Here is a 26,542-nt window from a genome sequence, read left to right as displayed (position 1 = left end):
AAAGAGCTGAGAGGGAAGCAGTTATTGAAGCGATCCAACACTGGTGAGGGCGACACTTTGACAAGCTGCATGCGTTGCCATGGTTACCAGTCGCCTGCATGTCATCCCTTTCTTGCATCCCCCCCTTTTTTCCCCCGACATATTGGCGCTCGAGAGGCAAAGACACAAAAGGGGGGAGAGGAAGAGACGATGAAAGGCGGGAAGGGTTCAGAGTGGAGGGGAAAATAGAACACAGATAAATGGAAAGAGACCAAAGAGCTAAAAGCTGGGACCTCTATTACCTTCAGTGCAGCGACTCCAGCTGACCCCAGCCCGCGACCGACTTGTCAGTCTATTCCACAGGGGCTCAAGAGCAAGCCCTGCGGCCCGGGAGCAAACCACAAAACCCTGCCATGATAGACGTCCAGCCGACGGGCTGAGACACAGCCAGTCTAAGGCCCTCTGTGTGAACTAGCAGAGCTGAAGCTAATACTGCTGTCACATCATGAGGGACAGAATGTTATTCGGCTCCTCCTGCTTTTCCTCCGGTAAAGGTAATATTATTAGAACTTAGTTGATTCATCAATTAGTCGTTTGACAGGAAATTAATTGGCAACAATTTTTCAGTCATATTTCAAGAAAGAAAAAGCTTCTTAATTGTTAAGCTTTTTTGTTTTCTTTGTCCTCTGCGATAAGAAATTGAATTCCGTTGGGTTTTGGACTATTGGTCGGAAAAAACAAGCAATTCGAAGACGTCTTCTTGAGCTCAAGGAAACTGGGATGGGCATTTTTTTTTTATTACTATTTTCTGGTTCTATGTAGACTAAATGATTAATTGAGAGTACAAGTAGTCCTAAATTTTCAAATCAGCATTTACTTTGAATGGTGCTCGAAGGGCTCCAGCTGACTTGAGGCATCCAAGTTTGTACACACCTCTGTATTAATTACGACCTGGTAAGATATATTGAAATTAAAGTATTTTGGTCCATATAAATGACATAAACAATTAGGCAAATCAACTGAAAGGCAATCACTGCCAACAAAAAAAGCACCAGCCCTTTTTTACAATACATAAAATATTTGATGTCAAAAGTAAAAGAGCTTGAAAGGCTGATTCTAGTTTAACAGTATTTGGAAGATGGTGACTATACCTTGCATGAGGAGGGAATGTAGCACGCGCACTGGTTTGGTTCCCAGTCTCAGCGACACAGTGCTGACCCAGTGGCACAGAGCCAACACTACAGACTACTTTGGTCTCTGTGAACAAGGCTGTCGAGCTTGAACAGGGCTGCGTATCTGCAGAGGGCAGTGGCATTTACAGGGCAGAGCATATTTGCATGGCATCAGATAAAGAAACCCTTTGAATTGTCTCTGCTGCCCTCAGGACTCACTGGTGCTCACCAACAACTGGGCCACTGACTCTGTAATTATCACGGTGCACGCTCTGCCCTGTTGTTAACATCATTGCTCTCAAACTTTACCACTGTGGCACTGCGATGTGATGGCCCTAAGATCCAAACCACTCTGTCCTCAAGACTATAGAGAGATATCCAAAGAATTTTCCTTGACGCAAAACAATCATCTAACGACATTTCTTGGCGTTTAAACACAGCACAAACAGCCAGAGGCATTCTCAAATACAGCTCAATGCAAATTAGCATCAGGGAATGATGAAAGGGGGACAGCGTATGAGAGCTTTATTCTCTCTACTTGACAAAAATATGTCAGAATAGTATTCAGAACCCCAAGCCCTTATGGAAGAGATATAAATAAGCCAGATAAGAACTGAATGGCACACAGAGAGATATCCACCAACTAATGACAGCGTGCTTTAGTGGCTGAGTGCTGCCGACCATCATGTCGCCTTATCAGCGGCGCTGAAATGGAAAGACTATCAGAGAAACTGCGTGCTTGCTCTGATCATGAGCATATGTGTGAGCCCGCATAGGCCAGAAATAGCCTGAGCTCAGCATTGCAACCTCCTGCAGACAAAGACTAATAAACTCACTCATGTTGCCACTGTTTTCTCTTTCTCTTCCCCTGCAGCATTTTCATGTGGTTCAGTGTGACAAGGCAGGCAATACTCCCTCTCCTTTAGACCTGCAATGCTCACATAAACTAAGCATGTCCAGTTTTCTTTTGGAGCAAAACATCCCCTATTGATTTAGGAAAACAGGAAAGCCCAAAAGCATTACAGTTTAGTGCCTTTAACATCTAATGTGGTTGACTGATGGAAATGTTTGAGTAAGGTTGCAGGTTTAAACCCAGAGTATGGAAAAACTAAGCACGGACAGTGACTGAGTAATCCTTTCCCTTCACAAACAACGACACCTAAGATGCCCTTAAGCAAAGCACTTGACCTCCACATGCTCTTGTGGATTTGTGGAGGCCGGTGGGACTCTGTGGTCGTTGTGGGAAAGCCTCCAGTGAATGTGACTATTTAAATCTGGAGGGCAGAGCTGCAGAAGAAATGAGGCATGCTCTGCAAAACATTTCCCTGGAAAAAAGGTGCCCAATGTTTAGGCGGGCAGCAGGCTTTGTTAAAAACAAGCTCGCCTGTTCACAGTCCAAAAAGCTGTTGGCAGATTTCACTTCATTCTAGTTTAATTAGAGAGACCTTTTCCAAATCAAAAGGCCGCCGCATGGAGTCCCGAAGGTGGAAAAAGGCTGTCGTCAGCCAGTGTGAGTGATTTGGTCTAGACTTGAGCTTAATAGGACCGCAGTCTGCTCAACTGTGGCCTTGCGAACTGTCTATATAAACATACTGGCACAAGCGGAGTCCCCACAATCAATAAAACGGCCAGCCATTTACAGTGAGGACATATTGGCTTCATCTCCAGCCCAAGGACCTGATACATCAAAAATGGATATTGACACAGATGAGTCAGCCTCTTTGATACCACATTAAAATGTGTCTATGAAGGAATATGTGTTGTTGAGGTATCACTAAGTAGTTGTTATCACTGAAGTGCTTATACAGTAAATGACTCAGTGTGACCACAGATCATCTTTTCACTCAACCCACACAGGCTTCCTCCACTTGATACAAAAACACAAACAGAGGCATTCATAAAAAATGATCACAGACACACACACTTCTCCCCGAGGCTCTCTTTCTCAAGTCTGGTGATCAATGTGTTGCTGATGGGCCACTCGTGACCCCCTAAACCCTGCAGCAGATAATCGATTTCTCCCTCCTGGACAGAATGATTGCCCCATCCATCTGTCAATCAGCCCAAACCCCAATAGACCACTTCATCATTAAAAAATGGGAGACACATTAGAGAGCATTGAGTTAAATACAAGACATGAAGCAGAGCTGGAAGCACACACACACACACACACACACGCAATCACATATGTCTTCAGGAAGCACTAGCCAAATATACACATGCTTTTCTGGCTAGAATCTGCCGTACAAATCCATTTTGTTAATTTTGGAGACGGCAGACCAAAGCTTAAAACAGTACAGTGAAAACAGCAGTTTGGGCAGAGGACTCTAAGCAACCAGATGTCAAGAGAAACATTTTTCACTGGCCTAAATATGGCCACTAACACTGTGTTTTCAGCAGCAGGACTGAAAAACAAGAAAAAGGTTTAAAGCCAAATATAACAGCTTCTACTCTAGAAGGAAACCACGACCTGAATGTCACAGGAACTGCCTCGTTGCTCGACCCTTGGAAACGAAAAGCTGAATAATCTTGCAGTCTCTGGTCCTTGTGACCCCGAGAAAAAAAACCAGAGGAAGATCAGAAGGAAACACATTCACAGGTACAGACACACACACACAGCATGATTGCTGCAAACGCTAATGCAGCAGCTATAATAGACCATTACACATTTTTGCTTCATTTTTCAAATGGAGAATGCACCAATCAATCCATCTATACATCCATCCATACAGTATATCCATCCATCTATTTGCTCACACACACCCTCCTCCCTGTCTCCCTTTCCATAAATCATGACATGTTGCCCCCCCTCCCTGTGGCTCATGATCTGACCTCACATTCTCGGGGCCCACATGGCTCCATGACGCTTGCATCCGTTGCGTTGTCTCACGCTCTCATGTTTGCCCGTTGAAAAACAGCCCCTGCTATCAATCCTCACATCAGCTCTCACCCCCCAGCCTCCACGTCTCAATCCCTGGATAGACGGCGAGGTGGCCAGGAGCCCGTAACCATAGAAACCTCTGCCGCTGCTTGCCTCGCTCGCTTACCTGCTCTTGTATGAGCTGAAACAGGGAGCTTCTATCCATATACTGGCCAGGGAGGTGAGAGGAGCCGCCGAGGACAAGGGCATAGGGAGGAGCGAGAGAGGGGTGGTGGTGGTGTTGGTGAGGATGGGATAAGGTGGAGGAGGATTTGCTTGAGATAGCAGCTGGTGCCTAAATTGTAGCGTCAGGCCCCTTCGTAGCTGCTGCGTCCCCCCCTTGGTGATGGAGAAAGCCTGCTGATCTGTGTCCCTGGTTTTCCTTGCTGGTGGTGTCGCTGGAGTAAGAGCCGGTGCTGTGTCGGTGCTGAGAGTGCGGACAGTGGCGCAAATGGGCCGTGACTCTGCTCTGTGCCAGTGCAGCGTGGCGCGGCAGTAAACCCCAGCTTCAGCAGACGACAGGCAGGCACGCAGGCAAAGGCAGATCCAGCAGCTCTCATTCACTCTCCTCCTCCTCCTCCTCGCTCTCCTCTATCCCATTGCACTGACTGCTACCTCTCTCTCTCTCTCTTCCCTCTCCTCACACACACACTGCGCCGCCTGCATACCAATGAGGCAGGGGAGGGAGGTGGCCTCGCTCTTCCAATTGGAGAAGGGGAGGGAGTGGCCGTGGGCTGCGGCTCCTGTCCTCACTACAAGTAAGGCGTCTCAGGGAGGGAGCAGGGGATGGGCTCCACTGCGGCTTTGCGCTTACTACTGACACAGACACACGCACACACATGTCTGGTCTTTTACACACACACAAACCCACACACTGTAAACAAGACAAAAGCTACTAATACACAAGCATATGGTGAAATCCTACACATGTGATGATTTTAAGGTAACAGAAGACAAAAGGTGATGAATGGCATGAAAGACAATATAAAGCTAATAATGACATCAATAGCACTGATGCCCCCCAAAGAAAACTATAGACTGCTCTGCAGCCCTTTACATCTTTGTGCTAAAAAGCACTGGCACAGTAGCACATTGTATGCACTGCTGCACAATCAAAGCGCCAAACACACACGCACAAACATAAAAATTCAATTAAACTGTTTGGATGGCTCACTGATCCTCCAATGAGCTCAAATGAATACCACCACGACCAGAGTCCTCATTATAAGTAATACCAGAACAAAGGCTCTTTTTATGTTAATCTGAGGCATAATAAAGAGACTGGCATGCAGGGGGCAGAGGGAGAGGGTCAGAACATATGAACGGTGATAAGGAACTTGTTACTGCTCGTGTGGGCGGCAGGCAGCGGCTCGTGCTTTATTTCATTGAAATCCCCTTTAAAAAGGTGTTTTCTTTCTGCACAAATCCGCAGTGACCCCTCCTCCTCCTCAGGACAATGGCGATGAGGGAGAGGAAGCAGCGAGGGGACGTGAATCTTGAAAAAAAGTGAAACAGCCTTAAATGCCCTGATGCTGATTGTGGCTGAAGACGTTGTCAGGGTTGCGACCTGGTGACGACTTCAGCTTACATTGTGAGTGTTTCAAGTCCTCCGCACCATTTCCTGTGAGATTTACCACCAGCAGTGTAACTCAGCCTCTGGCTCGGTGACAAACAGTGCCTCTGCCTGTTTAAGTACCATTATTGCACCAGATGTTTGGTTCCATTTTCTTACAGGATTATAAATTATAACATTTTAAAAATGTCTGGACCTACTCATAACAGCGACGTGTCCTGCTGGGGCTCAGACTGAGGCTGTCGACTATATGAAGACACGGTTAACTGCTGTATTTGTCCTAATGGATTGGGCCTAGGCCACCTTGAACATGGCAGAGCTCCCAGACTTTCCCTTTGTCACCTTCCATTATACCCACCTGACACACTCTTGTTTAAACAAAACCTTAATCACGAACGTCCAAGTCTATAGCGACGACAGGATTTCCCTTCTCTGTGAGGAAGGACTGAAGTCACTCCAGGGGGTTCTTTGTTCAACTACTAATCAATGTTCAGAATTAATTTGTCTCCAATACTCTGTAGTTGTGAGCATGAATAAGACAAATCTAATTATAAGGTCACCGCTGGAGGATTTGCAAACTGCAATGAGCGAGACAGACTGAAAGAACAACCAAAATGGAACTGGATTCAACTGTTGCCTTGGTAACCTCAAAGGACTCCCATCAAACAATGATAGACAAGTAGCACAAACTGAAAAACAATCCAGTGCCGTAAGAAAATAAAGCAGAAAACCCTCTTAAGAAAAAAAACCCCCCTCAGGCTCTACCATATGTGAGAGTTATCATCAGTTCAACGCAGTCTTGGCTCTGCTTTAAAGACGGCCTGTATGAATGAAGCACTATTCAATCACACACTATCAAATGACAATCCACAAATGGCCTTGATGGAGCAAAAATAGCGCTAGAAGCAGGTAAACAGCATTCCCAAATATATAAATAAGTTGCCAACTAGGCTCACAGCCCTGCTGAGGGTCACGCCAATATCATTGTTTCCATTACACTGCCACCAAGTGATGTTACCCAGATGACTGACAGAGCGAGATAAGCCTGCAGTGAAATACGGTCTCTGCTGCTTGAAGCGTCCCCAACGGGACGGTCTCTCTTGAGCCTGACTAAACCCTTCATGTTCTATTCAGCCCTGTTGGATGGATGCAGGCGGCAGGACAAACCCGGGCAGCCTGCTCCTCTTTAACAAGGCCTGAGAGCAGCAGACAAAACGCCGGTCCAGCCTCTGTGTGAGAGTGGGGAGAGAATAACAAGGCCTTTCAGGGAGGCAGAGAGGCGCATTAATTAGGCCGCCAGTCTGCACTCTTTCCTCACCAGCTTAATGACCGCCAGGTCCATAAGGCAGGTGTTTATTTATCGGTGTCTGCGTGTGGATAGTTGTGTTTCTGTCGGTGAAACGGATTGTGAGAGGAAGCTATAAATGCATGCCTTAAAGGTCTGAATTCAATGTGTCTTAATTATACACAGGCTATGCCACGGTTTTAGCATGAGGTGTGCATGTACACTGAGTTATGAAGCAGCTGCCTTAAGTACACCACACATTTGTCTTAGTCTTAGGACGGGTTGCACCAACCAGGATTAAGTTTAGTGCTCCTTAAACCTGGATGAATTTCAGCCCTGTTGCTCAGTCTAGACTTTTAGATGCCAAAAAAATAAGGCTCTGAGGCGTAGTCAATTTGGATTGTTATTGCAATGTCAATTTCAGCACTGACAAAGGAGTGCACAGGGCCGTAATGTCACAACATCTGGGAGTTATAAAACTGGTAGCTGTCACATATCTGCTGCAACCTCTTAGTACCTGATCAAATTTAAAATCTGGATTATCGTAATCTAGATTTGTACGGTTTCCAGCATTTCATTTTTCATTGACTCTTTTCATATCAGATACAGATACTGTATAATTGAATGCGTATATTGTGGTTATACTTAACTCTATATAAGAACACATAACAATACGTTTGAAGTGATTTCAATATCATTACCCAGCACCATTTGGTGCAAGATACTTAAATAAACCAATCAAAGAAACAACACCTTACACATTCAGCCATAGATGCACTGGATCAGGATACTGCTACCAGAAAATATACATGTTATATTCAGTGAACAACAACTAACTAGTTGGACTTGCTGAATTGTCCCTGCTGGGGCCAGAAGAATACAAGTTGTGCTACTGAAAGCAATAACCAGAAATTACCTCATGAAATCTTAATTAAACTGGCTGTGGAGGTGGACCAACAGCCACACCGGTTTCTCAGGATGTTTCTGTGTCGACATCCAAGTGAGGTGGGGTGCTGTCCAGTGTATGCTGGGAAATATACTCCTGACATCTGCCATCCCTGAAAAACATTAAGCGGGAAGAGAAAATGAACAAAGGTAAGTTAAAAGGTGGTTAAAAGAGAAGAGAGCTGCTCAACAGCAGAGGGAATGAAACCTCGACCACATGACCTGACAACCAGAGTGAGAGTTCAAGGGGTGATGGCGCTCATACAGGCCGGTGCTAGTCTGTAAAACACAGCTAACCCTCAGCATGTTGTCATTGTGCAGGATCATAGCGTTACAGTGTTGCTCTATTGTTCTCTTATCATTTTATAAATGAAGACGACAAGTTGTTGTGGGGAATTTCTGGAACCCGTTAGCTTAACTAATCATGTGAATTAAAATAGATGGTGCTTCACACTCGAGCCGCAGAATGTCAAGCAGTAGTGATTGTACAATAGAGGGAATCACCCGCACGATGAAAAATGGCAGAAAAATGAATCAGGTCACTGACTGACACAGTTTTAGTGCAAACTGCTCCACTTAGAAGATCTCTTGGGGACATAAAACGGAAGAAGCGAGGGAAGGAGAGGGAGTTAGAGGAAGGAGGTTGAAAAGGGGAGAGAATTAAAAGCATAAAGGGAAAGCTGAGGGGAAAGTGAAAAGAACGGTGGGTGTATTCCTGTAAAACTGCCGTGATTTGAATTCATAAGGGAGACACACTTTCAGCCCCGTCTCTGCAGTACTCACAGCTCATCTCAAACATCAACTGCTATTTCTGACATTACAGTGTCACAGTGCCACTTCCAGTTGAGCAAAGCACAGGCTGTCTGAGCAGCCTCTCCTGATACAGTCACCGCAGTAAGGGTGGAGAGACCTCTGGTGTCTAAACCTGCAGCTGCACCCTGAACCGCAGGCAGCCCCGTTGGCCGACATCCACATAAACAGACCAGTCCCAACTGAGTTAACCTGAAATAATCACCTCATCACTCCCGTACTTTCATTTAGACCAAGTTTAGGATACAACACAACTTCTTTACTGTCCTGTTTCCACTTTTATTACTAATATACTATAAGTAAATATGGCAGTTTGAGACAATTATATATATCCTCAGTTTGTGCAGTAGCACTAATTACATTTAGTTTAAGATTATATGGATTTCAAATAACACAATTAATGACTTGTATTTAAGATGCTACTGCCCTCTGTTGGTAAAAGCAGCTACAGACAGAAGTCTCGAGTACAGTATGAATGGACTGAACAAAATACTTCTGCCTGCTCTTATAAATTTGGCAAATGTTGAGCATAAAAGTAGACTGAGAGCACAGGAAGCATAAAAACAACTTCAGTCATTGTTTTTGTATTTTTAGGGTAAAGTTTTGACAAAATAACAGAGGTAAAAGAAAGAAAAGCCTGTTTATGAAATGGTAATTTCTCATTTTGTTTAAAAGCCTACAGTTTTACAGTTTCAATTTTTGTACAAAAATATCACAATTATACTGAATTTTAGACATAAATGGCATAGATGGCTCCGGTTTAGTGGCAGCCTGTTTCAGCAGCTTGTGTTACTCTTGTACTCTGCCTAAGTCTCCAAGTATTAAAGGGGCAAGGGTTAAAGGCGGGATTAGGGCTAAATGTAGCATTCTTGAACGGCAATGTATCAGTGTCAAATCAGATGTGATTGCTTGTGGTCGATGTGTCACATGTGTAACTGTTACAGCATCAGAAATGTAGTTTTACAACTTTGTGTTTTAGTATTTATCATTAATACGAATGATTGTCTTTCAATGCAGCAGCTGTGTTTAAAAACGTCCCTTTTAACTGTCCGACCAAATGCTGCGTCGTGTTGTAACATGAGAGACAATGGCTCACAAAAGCTGCTCTGCTGGCTTGACTGACAGCCCACAGGTGCTCTGACAGACGTCCAATGAGCAGCATGTGAGAGATGGTTTGACAGCTGACATTGAGGAAACAGTTACCTGCTGTACATACTGACATGAGGGAGGGAATGGTTAAGACGTTCACAAAGAGTGCCTTGATGTGGGCCAAACTGACGGGCCTCTGTTGGCTCGGCCGTGCAGCAGTCAGCACAGCACTTGGCCACCGACACCTGCTCGCACGTCCAAGTGTTGTCACAACTGTCAAGACCCGAACACGCACACAAACACTGCCTCGACAGAGCACACTCACACCCCAGCTGGCCAGACGACAAGTGCATTAAAACTGCGAGTGTGTCAATGCCTTGTTCTCACTTTCCGTTGTCTCAACTTGGCACGCTGTTAGTTTAGTGCAGGTACAATCACCAAAACATAAACAGTTTTATCTGTGGCAGCGTAACGGGCAGACGAACTAGGCGATGTCTGGCACTTTAAAACTGTACACTGGGATGATCTGATGATATGTGCAAGTATGGATTTAAAAGCAAATCACTTTCCTTTGTTTTTGGTCATTTTCTTGAGTTGCAAAACTACAAACCTGAACTATACCTGAATACATTTTCAGGTATTGTTTTACTCAAAGCACTGGAACCAATGTTACACCTTGTCACATGCTGGCGATCCCAGTATATGCTGATGGAAACACATTTGGTGTAATCCAAGGAAATAATGTCGGAGAAGTTGCTAAAACAAAAAATGAAGCAACAAACATCTAGGTTGTAGACTGTAACTGGGATTAGAAGCTAGAAAATGTTTATAATGTGGAGTGTGAAGAATTAGACTGCTTGAAGAACTTGTGTAAAGGATCAGTAAAATAGTTTGTGAGGTGTAATTATGAAAGTGTAAAGAAACTCTGAGGATTCATCAGAAAAAGAAATAAACTAGTGTCTACAGACCTTCTCTTCTTTCCACCTGAGTAAATAAAAAAGATCTGATTTAATTTAAATTTATCTGACTTTTAAAGCCGGCGTAAACGACGACACAGTCAAATCAAAGCAACTCAGAAGGAATGCTTTTAACAGAGCACAATGTGATCATGTGCTGGATCGTTTTGGACCTTTTGACAACTGATCCACAGCCCTGATATGGAGCACACTGAGGCCTTCAGTGGGTAAATGGTGGGTGATGTTACCCAGAATGCTTTGGGCCAGAGGCAGGACAAGACTTGAGAGGGTTTTAGGCAGCTAAAATTACAAACTGGCATCAGATAAATTTAGAGGCGCAACACTAAAACACTCCAGCCACCGATGGCGTAGCTGTCTTCTGTAAACTCATGTGCAATATACCTCCCACTCCACTCTCTCCAACTTCTGACAAATAAACCAACGCTGGCTTAAGCATTATGTAAGCTGAATAGATTTGCACCTCAGACACTGACATGACTAAAGATAAAACTGGGAAGCTAGATTTCAGTGAGTTGGCAGCAGAAGTGAATGACTATATATACACACCACAAATGCCACGAGGAATATCACACTTGTACCAATACTACTCCATGAAGACGTCTTTTGTGCTTAAAAACAATAAAACAAAAAATGTAGTGCATTTTTTCCCACGATTATTTTCATTATCGCTGGTTATTTTCTTGATTAGAAAATCAGAAAACAATGACAAATACCCATTGTAATTTCCCAAAGCCCAAGGTGACATCATCAAACCCAAAGATAATAATGTTTCCTTTAAAGTAAGAAGGAAAATCAGCAAATCCTCATGTTTGAGTGGCTGGACTCATCAGATATTTGTCATTTGTGCTTAAAAAAATGACTTAAACTATTAAAAAAATTATCAAAATAATTTTAATATTATAATTTTCAATAAAATTAATTGATTAATCAACTAATCTCATGAGCTCCACAACACCATGACACCAATCCTAGAAATTTTTTTTTGTAATAAACAGTATATAGGCTGTAATTCTGGCAGGGACACTATACAAATATAAATCATTCCTAATTATCAGTCGCCTATGAAACAGAAAGGCACTGCCGGCAGGCAGCCTAATAAAATGCCCCGGTCATTAAGTTACATCTCATTATGCTGATAATTACTTGGTGCGTTGAGCGGAGCTCTGGAGGTCCACTCAGGGGGGAGGACGTCCCTCTGCCGGCGGATCGAGGGAGTGGTCTAACCCGGGGGGAGAAGTCTGCGTTTGGCTTCCTAAACGGGGCACAAGCGGCCAAAGACAATAACACATCACTCCGGACAATAACAACGGAGCGGTAACCTCAAATAAATACCAAAACAAGCGGAAAGCTGCTCCCGCTACACGTGGCCCGAACAGGAGTCGCAAACAATAGGTTGTTCATTATAGAGCCATTACTGTGTATCTATACAGTGATATAAGCAGCGCACTGCACAGCCTATTACCCCCCCCCCCCCCCCCTCACTCATTCATCCATTTGCGCCATGCAAATATTTCTATTCACTCAGTCACTTGCCCGCTTTATTCACTCATTCACCCCTTCACTCCTTCACCCTGTCATCTATTCACTCCCCCTCCCTCTTTGATGCACGTGTGCTATGTAGGTGTAACTCACCCTTTCATCCACTCCCTCCCTCTGTAGCTCAGCTGAGCCACATGGGAAAAAAAAAAAAAAAAAAAAATCACTCACCCCTTCACTCACTCACTCCCCCTCCCTCCCCGTTTTCACTCATTCAGTCCCTCCTTGCTCACCAACCCTCCTGTTAAAACACACGCGCACCACAGAAACAAAACACAGTCATCAAGTCAGTGTGAGGACACAGGTGGAGACAGAGACACTGATATCTTCCTCACTATCTTTAACTTCATTTTGATTATTTACATGATCTATCGGCTACAGTATATAAAACACACAGGTGAGATGTACAGGTAACTGGGCATCATGTTATTTTGAACCACAGTGGACACTTCACTGCTTCAGTATGGGCAGTATCCCACTGTAGTCTCCACTGTAGAGGACCACCTCTCTCACTAACACCCTGGGTGTCCGGCGTTGTTTTGCACCACTGAGTGTGATGTGGACGAGGATAGAAATGTGGTTATTATCCAAAAATAGTGTTCAATAACTCAGATAACCATGACACCAAAAGTCGGGGGGGGGGGGGGGGGGGGGGCACTACTCCAGTGGCTGTGACTTTCATATAGGAATCAAAATGGCGTTGCAGGGAGGGACAGCAGACCTGATATTAAAATAAGAAATTATACAGGAGAAATGTGGTAAAGTTTGTTATTTGGGAGGTTTTTCTTGCTTAGGACCGGCACCACAGACCCTCCAGAAAATGAGGAGAGCCAAATGTCAAACCTGTTATTGGCTGTGGTCTGATGCGCCAGTTCCTGAACAAAAGAAAGCCATCACTGCGCCCTATATTGAAGGACTTTGGTTTCGGCTGCAGCCCCCCCCCCACCAATGCAGCTGGACTCGCACCTGGTCACACAGCAGCCACTCACACCCCTATCCGACATGTGGTGATCAATTTTATGAACCGGTATCAGAATCCCTGATCTTTGGAGGTGTTGGCAACTTTCCTGACAATGGAGCTCGAGTGGCGACTGCCATAGTGACAGTTATAAGCAATTCTGTCCAAAAACCAGCAAACACAGCAGAGCCACCCGCCGTTTTCCCACCCATATAAACCCGCACCATCGTCCCAAGTGTCACCCGCAACTTAGATACTGTGACATTTAATTTATAGGAGGTTTAACACCAAATAATCTCGACCACGTCACTCAAAGTCAATGGCCGGACTGTGTTAGTTGGGAAAATGTATCGATGTATTAAAAGCAAAAACGGAGTCCGACACCTGCCGAACCGCGTGCATCCGTCTGAGCATAGATTCAATTACGATATGCATTGGGTGATTTTGCCCCCGGTTCCGTCTGTTTGGGTCAATTTAACGCGAATCGTGCAAAATTGTTCACAGCACGCGTTACTTCCAGCGGGTTTTCCTGGAATAAAAGTTGTTCGCCGGCGCGGGCGGAGAGAGAAAAGTGTGTCGCCGTGGAGCCCAATGTCTCTGCTATCAGCCCATGGTGTTTTGTGGATCAGTACTCCGCCGTAGCTTTTATATTTGTCGGGAGTTGGAGGATGAAGAAACACAAACGGGACGGCGCCAGTTCCATGGAGTCCGCTAGATCAGCTGCTGGCAGTTGGTGTTCTCAATCACGTCCGCAGATAGGCTTCATAGGCTCACCGAGGCGCCTGTGGAATAAGACACTTAAGTCATCCGGTGCACTGGCGCATCAGTCAGCGTGGACGATTAGAATAACCTTTTTCACTAGAAAAGCAGTACGTGTGGCATCGACGGGCAGCTCGGACTTTCTGGGGGAAAAGCTTTATTTCTGGCTGTGAATATATTTCGCTGTTTCTGACGCTCCGGTGTACCAGCTGAGCCGGGTGAAATTAAACCTCCAGGACTTTTTTTTGTTTTGTTAACTAACTCAAAAAGTCACCATGGCAGAGACGTCGGCGGCTCCAGCCAAAGCCAAAAAGGCAGCAAAGCCCAAGAAGCCCGCTTCTCATCCCAAGTACTCGGAGATGATTAAAGCGGCCATCGTTCACGACGACAGCCGGAGCGGAGCGTCCCGGCAGTCCATCCAGAAGTACGTGAGGAAGAACTACAAGGTGGGCGACAACGCCGATGTGCAGATTAAAATGGCCCTGAAGAGGATGGCGGTGGCCGGGGTGCTGCGCCACGTCAAAGGCATCGGCGCGTCCGGATCCTTCAGGCTGGCCAAACCAGATGACTCCAAAAAGTCGACCAGGGTAGCGGCGTCTGCCAAACCAAAGAAGGCAGCGAAGCCCTCCAAACCCAAGAAGGCGGCCAAGCCCAAGAAGGTGTCCAAGACGCCGGAAAAGCCCAAGAAGGCAGCTGCGAAGAAAGTGAAAAAGGTCGTGAAAAAGGCGACACCAGTGAAAGCCAAAAAGGCACCAGCGAAGAAGCCCAAGGCAGCGAAGCCCAAGGCAAAACCCGCAAAGAAGGCGACCAAGCCCAAGACAAAGACGCCCAGGAAGGCAGCCAAAGCAGGGAAGAAGAAGTAAACGGACAATATCAGAGAGACAAAGTCACTGTAAATACTTAAGGAAATGTTTTCGTATATGTATTATTTTTGTACGGTCTCATGCAAACTTATGCTGTTTTTACCGGTAGTTTTCTCTCCATTGCACTATGGCCAATAGATGCTGTAGAAATAATTGTGAGCATTTTTATTTGGCGTTAATAATAATTGTTAATTTCTGTCTCATCCTTGGATACACATAGGCTAATCTCGGGTCTTGCTGAAAAGGAAAATAAAGTGTATATACAGTTGAACTTATGAATAGTTATTGTTAGAGTGGGGGGGGGGGGGGCATACAGAAAAATACAAATGTGTCAATGGTGCGCATTGTTGAGCCTTTACAATGTACAGACCATAGGCAGTGGATGTCAGCAAGATTCTCCTAAAAGGCTCTGTAGTTGTCATTCAAGCTCCATTCTGTATATTTTCTCATGTTCAGACGACTCATAATATACAAACATCCCGTTGTGTTCAGTCACTTTTAAAGACTGTTTATACTGCAATTCAATAAACCTTTGTCATCTTCTACTAAACCCGTTTCTTAACTTACTGCGCGCATTTTACTTGTGCGTAATATGCTTGGCGAAGTGACCGGAGGAATTCCTGTGGATTTGAAACACGAACACGGTCTAATGTAATCTATTAAACAGACCAATAACATTGTGACCTCTATTTTGATATATGTTAAACATGTTGCACCTCTTCAGCCCGCTGCATGAAAAGATGCTGCTGTGCGCCAGGATGGATCAGGCAGAGTCCACCTCTGGAAGCTGCTAATGGGAGGGATGATACTCTGTGGCAGAGGCTGATAAAACACGAGTGGACGTTTCACACAGAAAAACAGACTGCAAGTTCTCACATTATAAGTAAGTCTAAGAAATACTGAGCACTACATCAGTCACATGAAAAGCAGTAGTAAATATATATCATTACATGTGTTTTAGCAATAACTAGAGTCACACTCTGAATGACCTTTTAACTGCTTTACCAACCAGTCATGGGGGCAGAAAAGGGCTTTGTGGGACTCCTATGCATTATTTATTTTGAAACAAGTGTAAAGGAATCAAGTTCTTTCAGGGAAAAGGACACTGATAAATCAGTCCAGGAGACTGATTTACTGGGGAAAAACACGTTTTCTGCACAACTGGTCAAAACATCCCGGTGTGCAAATCAAACGCTGTCCTGAACACGACTTACAGCAATTATTTACTTTGTTCTGGCACACGAAACTACACTCAAAACCCCAATATCCACTTTCCTCAGATGGGCTGCAGAGCAGTGAGGTGGTGGCTTTTGCAGACACACCCAGCGCTTACTGTCCTCACCTGACATGCAGCACTGCCATCTTGTGGCGTCTCGCAGGAACAGTTGACTCCTCTTCACTGCAGTTGGGACTTGAGACTCCAGCCGCAGACAGACTGGAGTCAAACTGATGAAAGTCAAGATTACGCACAAATTATCCTCTCCATACTGTTCATCATTATCTTTAAAGACAGGCATAAGTTCATCAAACTAACCTTGTTTAACAGCTTCAGGCTGAATGATCAAAACAGAGCATCCAGACTCTCCAAGGCATGCTGCGTGCAAAAGGGTAGTAATTGATGTTGCTTCAAACATGAGTTTTGAGAGCACAGCAGAAAATTACTGTTGGAACCCATCGCTTTTAGCAACAAACGTTTTGTGATTAAGATGATATGGTATCTGGAACATGAATTATACTCCAATAATAGAGTGAACACGCATTCAACAGTAATGCCTCATTTAAGTCGTTCACAATCAAGTGAAACAAAGTGTGGTCAGATATTGACTTTAAAAACTCAGAATTTATCAGCCATGAAAAAATGTGATACTACGGATCAACAAAGTGAAGATGGAAGTAGTTTGCGACACATCTTTCATCCCAACACCCATAACGTCTTTTGGGAAAAGGTCCCCACCCAGTCTGGTCTGGTCTTTTATTAAGCATCTAAATCAGTTCACTTTCAGTAAGAAAAACAGCCGTATTTCAAAAGTCACACAAGTGTGTCCTGAACAGCAACAAAGCAACAAGACAGACATTAACATGATGTTGGAAAGCGGTACAATGGCAGATTATGTAACAAGGTCAAAGTGTGTGCACAGTGTCAGGTGTATGTAAATAGAAAAAAAAGCACAGATTATCAGTCTATTTCAGTCTCAATCATAATGAATTAAGTCCATTTCAATGTGAACAGAGGGAAACTGTGTGGAAGCAGAGATACATTTGACCAGATTTTCATTTTGTCATTTTTAAGATTTCCTTGGCCTCCTTCTATAGGAGAAAATATTTTCTGATTTCTTGCAGACGCTTCAGCAAACCGCCATGTCTCTTCATGCACATCGCTCTCTGCCACAGCAGATCAGTGGAGGATTTACTGCTAAAAACAGTTAAATGTTTCATTCTCAAATAACATGCTATGACTACTCATTGCTGCTGGAGTTATTTGGCAAATCAGACATGAACATCTTGTGTCTGTGGTGGCGTGGACATTGAGGAGCTCCAGCGAGAGATTCAGAGGCAGCCAATCAGGTTTGCTCTGTTTAAAATGCTTCATGTGATGCCCTTTGGTTCTACAGTCTAGTCAATTTGGCATTTTTCTACATTATGCTTAGGAAACACTGCATGTATATAAAAACTCTCCAATCTCACAATTAACAGATCATTGAGGGGAAAGCAATCGATTAGAAGCAACTGTCTTCCTGCATTTCCTCCCCTCTGATAAAGCACCTGTTAGGACATGAACAGTTCTTCATGTATCAATGCACCGAGCGCTGACAGGCTAACTCCTACTTAGCCTGGTTGGACAATGTAAGGCAGAAAAAAGCTGGGCACAGCAGCGTGGGGAATAATATGATCACTAGCTTCCAATTGCCTTTGGACTGCTGCAATCAACTGGCTCAGAGCGGAGGAGAAAGTGAACAAGTCAGACTTTGAGAAGAGATATGACGAGTTTCCTGGGAGCCTTCGGGGTAAAAAGTAAAATGATGCAGACTAGGTCTAGTTCAGACTGCGGTGGTTCTGGATCTGGTCTTGAAGGTTTGGTCTTGATGGATTGATGGATGGATGTATAGAGCGTCAGGCTGAAGAATAAAAATAAAAAGCTCAGCTGGTTGTTTATCATTTCAGTCTGGCGACGGCTCTGTAGATGGCAAAGCCCAAAACTGCAACCACAGCCGAGCCCAACGCCACTCTCAGCCAGAAAGATGTGTTGCTCATGTCTGAACCATTCAGGTGTCTGGAGGGTGGAGGGAAAAAAAATCATTAAGGGTCAGTCACGCACAGCAACACACAGCTAACACCATGAGCAAAACAAATGTCTAGCATCTCTACCTACCACCTTCACTCAGTGTTTTAAACAATATTCCCCTGTGACTGATCTTCCAGGTTTTCAATGATGTCTGACGTTACTTCAGAGCAGTAGTTTGTCTAATTAGTACGTACGGGTACATTGCTGCCCAGGCCAGCCTGGTGTAGATGTTCTTGCTGGTGGAGTCGAGGAACAGACTGGAGAAGGGCAGCGGTGGAGGCAGTCGGTGTTTATAACAGAACTCTGCTGGAGTCATCCCGTGGAACTGCTTGACCTCAGGGACGTCCACCTTGGAGGCGACCAGCACACATGGGATGTTGCTCTCCATGTAGTGTTGCTACGCAAGAAGAAATGGGATAAGGAGGGAGTTGAGAGACAACAGAGTCTATCTTGTTTTCAATGGGTTCCTAATGAAATAACATAATAACAAACTGATGAAAAGTCTATACCACTTTTTAATCATGACTTGTACATGGACATGGATCTGTCAAAGTTTGTGAGAAGAACAGATCAGAACAAATACTCCAATTAATATCTTTTTGGAAGAGGTTTGATCCCTTTATAATTCTTTTGACAGATCAAATTTGGCATGTGAACAATCCTGATTATGTTGTATTTTCAGAAGATCTTTATTCTGGAAAGAGTGCTCATCTTTGAAAATCCACACCATTGTTTCGTCTTTACAAGTACTCACGACCACTTGCAGGCTTTATTCAAGTGGTGCATCTTTCCAAGGGGAATAATAAGTGCAGAGTAATATTTACAGATCAAACTGTTGCTTCGCTAGAACACACATCAATAAACTAATAATGATGCTGGAAGCAGGTCTATGTCCCTTCTTTCTATAGAACATGTAAATAGGATACACTTTCAATGGATTTGTCATTTGGATTCTTTTGGTTTGTAAGAAAAAATAAATTGGTTCGTGTAACCACAGTCACTGAAATGGAGCACCATGACATTACATTTAAATACTCCTTTAACCTTCGCTGTGACTGACCTTGTATATGCTGGCACAATAGTCGAAGGAATGTGGGTCACTGGTGTCGTACATGAGACAAGCAACATCACAGGAGACGTCTGATGCCTTCAGGAACTCCACCTCCACATCCACCTCATTGAGCTACACGGAGAGGAGAAGAGCGTGGGGCTCAGGCTTTAGTCATGGTCAGGGGTTAAAGGTCGGTATTAAGACCAGGATGGGAGCTACTTACGATAAGGTACTTCTCCTGGTTGCTGACTTGGACTGTGTTTATGGCATAGGGGGAGAAGGCACTGCTGGAATTTCCCTTTTATTATAGAAGGCAAAAGAGAGGGCAAAAAAGGGAAAAGTCACTACTTAGCATGATCAATATTGATGATGCAGACAAGTAAGTTTGATAATACAACATTTAATATTTTCAGTACCAGACTAGCAGATGGTGCCCTACCACAACGTTGCGGCCCACAAAGGCCTGGAGAAAGGCCGTCTTGCCCGTCCCCCGCGGTCCGATCACTTTGCAGAGAAACACTGACCGCTGTGTCTGGCACTTCTCCAGGTCCACCTCTTTCTCCCGTGTTACTGCATATAAAAACAAGCAGAAACACAAAATGTAAACACAACGCATTAACACACAGGGCTGCCATTCTGTTAGACTTTGCCTTCCCAAACCTTCTTCGATTTTCAATTTCAGATTGTTTAATTTTCACTACTTGCTAGGCAAAGTTAGAAAAACTACACAGTACAATAGACATCACTTGTGAGCTAATAATTTTCCAGGCAATATTATTAATAGCCCTGAGGTGGGAGGCAAACGTTGACATTAAAAAGGCCAAAGCAGAGGATGTAGTTCCTGAATCAGTGGAGAAAGATCAACCTGCCACAGGAACTGTTGTTTCAGTTCTTGTACATGGAAACAAATCTGTCCTCTCTTGTATATGTTGAGTAAGTTAAACATTAGATTAAGTGACCTCTAGTGGCAGTTAGGGGATTTCCACAGGCATAACAACTAGGTTTAGAATATAATGCAGGAACATGTTACACCTGGATAAGTACAGGGTACACCAACCCAGTCTGTGTTAGGCAACACACACTAACGGTCATAAGACATGTAGCCATAAAATAACATTTGACTAGAAAATAAATAATCTAAACAATGAAAAAAGGAAAAACAAAATCTTGGATACCAATCACTAATGGTTGTACTGAACTGTAAAGTTTGTCCTGAGAGTACTGCCACGTACAGTAACAATTTACATCAATATTACTTAATGAAATGTTGATTCAGCACCATGAAACACAGAAACTGAACACAAGCTGACACCAGTCCCCTTGTTAAAAGATTTGCGTTGACCTTTGTTGCTCTCCGACATCTACAGTAGGGCCAACTAAAGGTGCTCACCTCCAAGACAGAGACAGAATGTGTGGGATTAGCAGCAGTGACACGCGTTACATCACACTTTCCAATCTTGTCCAAGCTTTCCAGACAAACCGTCGTCAGACTGCCACTAGTTCACAAACAGTACGTCTGCAGAGACTACTAACCCAAGTAACAATGAATGCAATAAGCAATGACTTCTTTAAGGCTCACAAGAAACACAAGACCAAAATGTACATCATGTGTGTGAGAGTGCACTACATTTCAAACCATGCATGTGCAAATGTGTCAACACACATGCAATTTACAAACGTTCACATCTCAAGGACAAATGTACATGTATGTAAATCTATTAGGCTACAGTGGACAGGATTAAGACTAGTAATCTTCCTACAGAACAGCGCTTAACTATGAGACTGGGATTTAAGTTTTCAAGGAGGGTACAGTATGTACAGAGTGTCTGCCATGTTCCATAGGCAGTTGTTTGTTGGGACTGCCTACAATTAACAGTCAATCACACAAACACACACACCTGTGATTGCCGCTGTCTGTGACTCCTGCTCAGTGAGGATAGGGTAGCCTAGGTATCCTAGGTGCTCCAAGCAACGGTGGATGTCAAGGTATGCAGAAAGCCTGCATGTGAAGGGATGGATATACATGTGACCTTTGAGCAGTGCGGAACATAAATGGCTTGCAGGTGCGCAAAAGTATGCATGCTTACAATCACATAAAATCACTAACAATTGAGTGAGGCACTTACGTCCACTGACAAAGGTAGCCGTGATTAGAGATGTAGCCCTCGTCTGTGGTTGGTATGGTCATGTAGACTTCCGCACCCCATGGCATGTAGGGACATACGCAAAACAGGTTCCTAAGCTCTGTCTGTGAAAGGGCCGAGTCTTTGTCCTAAGAGGGGAAACAGGTCACTTCTTCAGAACAAGGAAGCCCTCCATTACTGAATATGCCATGCAGAAAACAGAGCACAGCAGTTGAAATACTTTGCCCTAATATAAATCAATACATAATCATACTGTTTCAATAGCATTTCCCACAACTTTTAACTTAACTTGACTTTAAAGGCAGTTAGGATTGCTACTCACTTCGTCATACTTGTCAAACAGCCGCTGGAGGAACTGGTGACCTAAATGATTGAGCTCTGTGGTGCAGCCGACAGGAACTCGTAATCTGACAACCGAAATAACAACAATTAGACATTTAGATACATTTCTGACTAGTGTGTACAACCATAACTGACATAGCCAAATTGAAACACGGGAGAAATACGGAGATAGGTGACTATGTAGAATACAGATCTTTACTCTCCAATACTATTACAATACAACCTATTGTAATACTACAGTTATCATCAATATAAAAAGTTACAATTTAGTTGACAGATACAGTACAACAGTGTCATGAGACATACTCAGGGTAGAGGTAATCATCAGTCAGCTCAAGGTTGTCGTCATAGCCAAACCTCCTGAGGATAGTCCACGTGGTTTCGTGCCGGCCCCTCTGGATAAATAATGTATTAAGGAACAAGAAACCTGAAAAAGAAGAGACACAATACTTGGCCATTAGTTGAGTGTGGCTTTGCAACAACGTGGTTTAAAGTTGCATGTTGTCATTCATGACTGATTTTTACCATTTAGGGTCAGGCCGTTGTCCTGCACCCCATCGCTGGTGTTCTTCCAAACTACTGTCTTCACGTCATCTAAGGCTTGAGGTGCCAGAGGATTCCCAAAACAAGATTTCTACACATAAAGATGGATGGTTTTTGTAATAGCAAACAAAAAGCTTTGGTTCAAATCATAACCAAGAAGACCGTAATGTTAAGTGATTTTAACTGGCACCTGAAAACGGTTGAGTTCAGCGTCACTGAGGATATGGTCATTGTCCTGGTCGGAAATGTAGAATATTCTGCTGAGGGCTCGGACACACAATGGCTTCAGCTGAAAAATATTAGAGGACAAAAATAGTATTATTCAACCAATCATCTGTGTGTGCACATATGTGAATAAGTGGACTCAGACAGACGGACAGGCCGACTCCGCAGTTGGCATCCCATTTCCAAAAATGGCTGACCTGTTTGTCCTCTGGGTCATAAAGAGGGGCAGTGGGGTGAAGAACTGCCTTCTGTGCATAGTAGAACAGCTCTGAAATATTTTTCAGGTTCTTTGCGGAACACTTGAATGAGGAAAAATAACAGAGAGAATATATTTCAGGTACAATTATGTCAGCAATCTAAAAGCCAGGTAAAGTGTGCAAGTGTAAACATTTGTGTAAAACCTGGCAACCACGTGAGTGTCTCAATAGTGAGGTTAGCAGGTCTGTGAGAGAGTTAAGCCTCACCTCAACACATGTCTCAATCTCAGAGAACTGGTTCATGATGGGAAGAATGGTTTCCATTGAGCTCCCAGAGCGCAGGTCAGACTTGTTTCCCACAAGGATGATGGGAACTCTGATATAACATATGGAGACAGGAATACAACACTATCATGATTTGTTGTGTATAAAAATGACATCACAATACAGGTAATACTGCAATACAAAATATAAAGCAAATCAGTTGACATTCAAATAGTGTGTACTGCACGGACTATTCAGGGTGACTTAGTGAAACGATAGAACAGGCTCAGATTCCTAGATTACCAAGTTTGCCAACATTACATGCAAACAGCAGGAAGGAGTGATGGCAATGTATAATCATATATATAATCAATGGCACAGTAGAGCCCAGGTAACACACGCCCATCAACAGCTGATACATACTTGTTCCCTTTCTCTGCGTTTCCGTTGACTAAAGGTATCCATTTAGTTTTGATCTGAAAGACAAGAGGCAGCGTATGATACAAATGTAATTGGTTTGGATTTTAAATGCATTAAGGAAATGTGATCTACAGAAGGTGGAATGCTTGTACAGTATGAGGCAATGTAAACCAAGTAGTAGGTACTACCTTGTCTATCGTGTCCTCGTTGGTGACATCATACACTACACACACAACGTTAGCCTGTGTGGGTTGGAGAAAGGACAGCTGAGAAGGACTCAACAGAATTCAATCAACTTTGTGTACTTTTTATTAAAATCCTTGAGAAATAATACTTAATTTCATGAAATGCACAAAAAACCTAAATATGACAAAAAATTAAAAAAAGAACGGAAGAAAGCCTGAGGTCTAAAAGATGTAAAAACATTCAGGCACCTGCTACAAAGTCCAAAAGCTTAAATGCTGGGCCAAAAAATATGGTCTTAACTCAATTGTGACAAACCTCAGAAACAATTACAGTCATTTATGAGGCTCAACGTTGTTATTTTGGGTGGCACAGAACTGCTCAAGATTGTTCCAGCCCACTTCAACCCTTCAGTGCATTTGGTTTTGATTTCTCATGACGTTTACAAAAAAGTTTCACTTCCTAAAGAGGAGGATGTTCATTAGTGCAGTATGGTGTACTAACCTTGATGATCTCATCTCTAAGGACTTCATCACTCTGCTCTTTTTCTGTTGGGGTTTAGGACAAACATAAACAATTCTCAAAGTCATGCCATTCAGGCCCACATGCATCATCTATGGCTTCAACAAACTGCACACACATACACTAAATTGTTTTACAGTTGGTGTCTTAATGTGCAACAAGCACCGAGACCAGTCAGCGGAATGAATAACGGTGGTGCTACATGTATGCCTTCAGGCCATGTTACCTGAGTAGTCCACTATGTGTGTGGGCACCTTCTCTGGAGTCACGTCAGCAGGGATGGTGATCTCTTCAGCTCTCGATGGAACCTGTCAAGAGAGTGCAGATCACAAATAGACCCTATAAGCCATAAGTTGAAATACTAGGTGATTTTCACTTTTGGAAAAGAAAAACGTGTCAACAGTAGTGCAAAATGTACGATTCATTAGTGTATATGAACATTTTGAGTAGTATCAAAATACTGTGTACCTAAAATCAAAAATAGGTAATAGAAATGGCACAGAAACTCAGTACTGGCCACCTAGTACATAGCAGAGCATTTCATCGTGTTAAACAAACCCAACCACGCTGCAAAAGTAAAAAAAATACATGTCAAAAACCCACATTGAATTCATCCTCTCTCGTGACTTCTAATCTCCAGCCGAACCATTTTGGATTTTTAACCTACTGAGTATTGGAGTCAGTAGCTCAACCTAACTGCATTGACAGCATGAAACAAATCTTACTTCAAAGTCAGTTTAAAAGAGACAATACTTTTTTTGTAATATACAATAGGTGTTTCACAACTGAGGCATCAATATCTTAAACTAAAGATTTGTCCATCTCATCCTGTGATAAGTCTTTTCTGCAATAGGTTTTGCATAATGCAAAATAAGCTGCAAAGGAAATTATAATGGTATTAGTTTTTCCACAGTGAACAGCACCAAGCAAGGCAGCATCCTCCTGAGAAAAGGACGTTATAGTTGAGTAAAAACACAGCAGTGGTGAATAGTTGTACTGACACTTACCTCTTCTGGAAACTCCTCTCCAACCAAAGACATGATGAGCGATGTCTTCCCCACTTTGGCTGTTGGAGGAGACAATATGAAGAGGATGAGAGGAGCTACCAGGGAAAGATTCAAGGATCCAATGTGGCATGTCTGATGAAGAGACTACTATAAAACGTATTAGTTACCAAATTAGCTGACTGCTTATTATTTTGTCATTAACATTAATGCTCTGATATGGACTGAAGCAAACACTGTTTTATTGCAACTGTACAGCAATGTTTTTAGCCCCTGAATTTAGTTACGGTAGGTAACGCTACTTAGGTTAACTGTTGTAACGTTAGCATTTGTTCATAAGGCAACTGCCTGATTGCAGCTAACGTTATGTTATCAGCTTGGTTCGCTAACTAACGCAGACATAAACTAAAATAACAGACAATTGACGCTAAAATATATCTGTGTATTGTGTAAAATGGCTTTCAGTGGACAACAGCTGATCAGTTAACTGACGAAAAAACACGAACAGTAACTTCTCTACGGCAGCTAACTTCTAACGTTAACCGTTCACACAACTTAAAAGCAAAGTTACTGCAAGCTAAGTTAGCATAGCGGAAATTAACATTTGGGAAGCGGTAACTTCGTAGAAAACACAATTTTATCTGATACAACATAATTAGTACAGAGACATAAATGTCCCGTTTAAGACGGCACCATGCCACCAGGAGTAACCGAGGTAAATTCAGCTTCAAGTTATTAAGTTAGCTGCAACAGCTAATGTTTGCTATTCTTTTAGCTTGTGGTCAGCTGTCAGTGCGAGTGACTTACGCTCCCCCAATAAAAGTATCCTGACGTCTTGTTTCATGTTTCCTCTCTGTTTGAAGAACAGCCAGACGTACTGCAATGCTACTGTGACATTTATCTGTCATTTGAATGTCAAATTTCTAGCTAAAATAAAATGTGCCTCTGCACAGCGACATGCACCCAAGGTGAAACCATACCATTCCGGTTCACAGAGGAGCCAGTGAAAACACGCCCTCTGCTGGTCGAGCAAACACGCTGCTGCCCACGTTTACTTCCCATCGTGTTTCACGAGGCGCTGACGTTTTGCCTGTAAAACGTTCAACAGCTACAAATACAGTTCAAGTAAAATAAAAACATTTCAACCTAAAATATAGTGGCATGAAGTCTCACTGAACAGAATGCAGTATGCTAACCTCAACACTGCACACGAATACAGCTCGTCAGTGAATGTACTTTTCCTTGGTTATTCCTTTACTGAAAGAATAGCTTTTAACATAAAAAAGGTACAGAACTTAATTCTAATCCAACTAATTAAGATCGGTATCATATTTAAAGGCTTTAAGCAGAGCTAAAACCACCAAAGCCACAGATAACAGACAAATACAAACATAAAGTATACATAACCTTTATTAAAAATAGGCATTTTCCTCATAGGAATGACAGAGGCTGCTTCAAACATGAACAGAACATATGAATGTAAAAAGGACAGGTGGGG

General features: G+C 43.3%; 3 protein-coding genes across 8 annotated transcripts in view; 1 reads left to right on the top strand and 2 right to left on the bottom strand.

The window, feature by feature from the left end:
• rhbdl1 (rhomboid, veinlet-like 1 (Drosophila)) overlaps window positions 1–4,237 on the bottom strand; it is a 34,690-nt gene extending 30,453 nt beyond the window's left edge. Inside the window, exon 1 of the mRNA XM_070927485.1 lies at window positions 4,199–4,237. Within this exon, the coding sequence (XP_070783586.1) occupies window positions 4,199–4,237 (39 nt within the window). The remainder of the gene's footprint in view (window positions 1–4,198) is intronic.
• Window positions 4,238–14,051: 9,814 nt separating this feature from the next.
• Window positions 14,052–15,410, top strand: h1-0 (H1.0 linker histone). Its single transcript, XM_070926954.1, has one exon. The coding sequence runs from the start codon at window positions 14,279–14,281 to the stop codon at window positions 14,864–14,866; it is 588 nt and encodes a 195-aa protein (XP_070783055.1). The 5' UTR covers window positions 14,052–14,278; the 3' UTR covers window positions 14,867–15,410.
• A 1,281-nt stretch (window positions 15,411–16,691) lies between these two features.
• Window positions 16,692–26,017, bottom strand: rhot2 (ras homolog family member T2). 6 transcript variants are annotated; one of them, XM_070927610.1, is made up of 19 exons: window positions 25,852–26,017; window positions 25,048–25,106; window positions 24,267–24,348; window positions 24,023–24,066; window positions 23,524–23,577; window positions 23,339–23,391; window positions 22,919–23,027; window positions 22,652–22,753; window positions 22,420–22,518; window positions 22,212–22,320; window positions 21,993–22,113; window positions 21,667–21,751; window positions 21,327–21,472; window positions 21,099–21,199; window positions 19,617–19,770; window positions 19,424–19,484; window positions 19,210–19,332; window positions 18,344–18,546; window positions 16,692–18,137 (listed from the first exon to the last, which is right to left on the bottom strand). In XM_070927610.1, exons 1-19 carry the CDS (start codon window positions 25,886–25,888, stop codon window positions 18,020–18,022), a joined length of 1,860 nt encoding a protein of 619 aa, XP_070783711.1. In that variant the 5' UTR covers window positions 25,889–26,017; the 3' UTR covers window positions 16,692–18,019. The 6 variants fall into 6 exon arrangements, with proteins under 6 accessions (XP_070783711.1, XP_070783710.1, XP_070783712.1 ...); XM_070927609.1 differs by having other exon boundaries at window positions 19,424–19,498; window positions 19,640–19,770; XM_070927611.1 differs by having other exon boundaries at window positions 19,424–19,498; window positions 19,643–19,770.
• Window positions 26,018–26,542: the final 525 nt, after the last annotated feature.

Source organism: Enoplosus armatus, chromosome 20 (assembly GCF_043641665.1).
Source record: "Enoplosus armatus isolate fEnoArm2 chromosome 20, fEnoArm2.hap1, whole genome shotgun sequence".
Classification (NCBI taxonomy): Eukaryota; Metazoa; Chordata; class Actinopteri; order Centrarchiformes; family Enoplosidae; genus Enoplosus; species Enoplosus armatus.
This window is presented reverse-complemented; position numbering and strand designations above follow the sequence as displayed.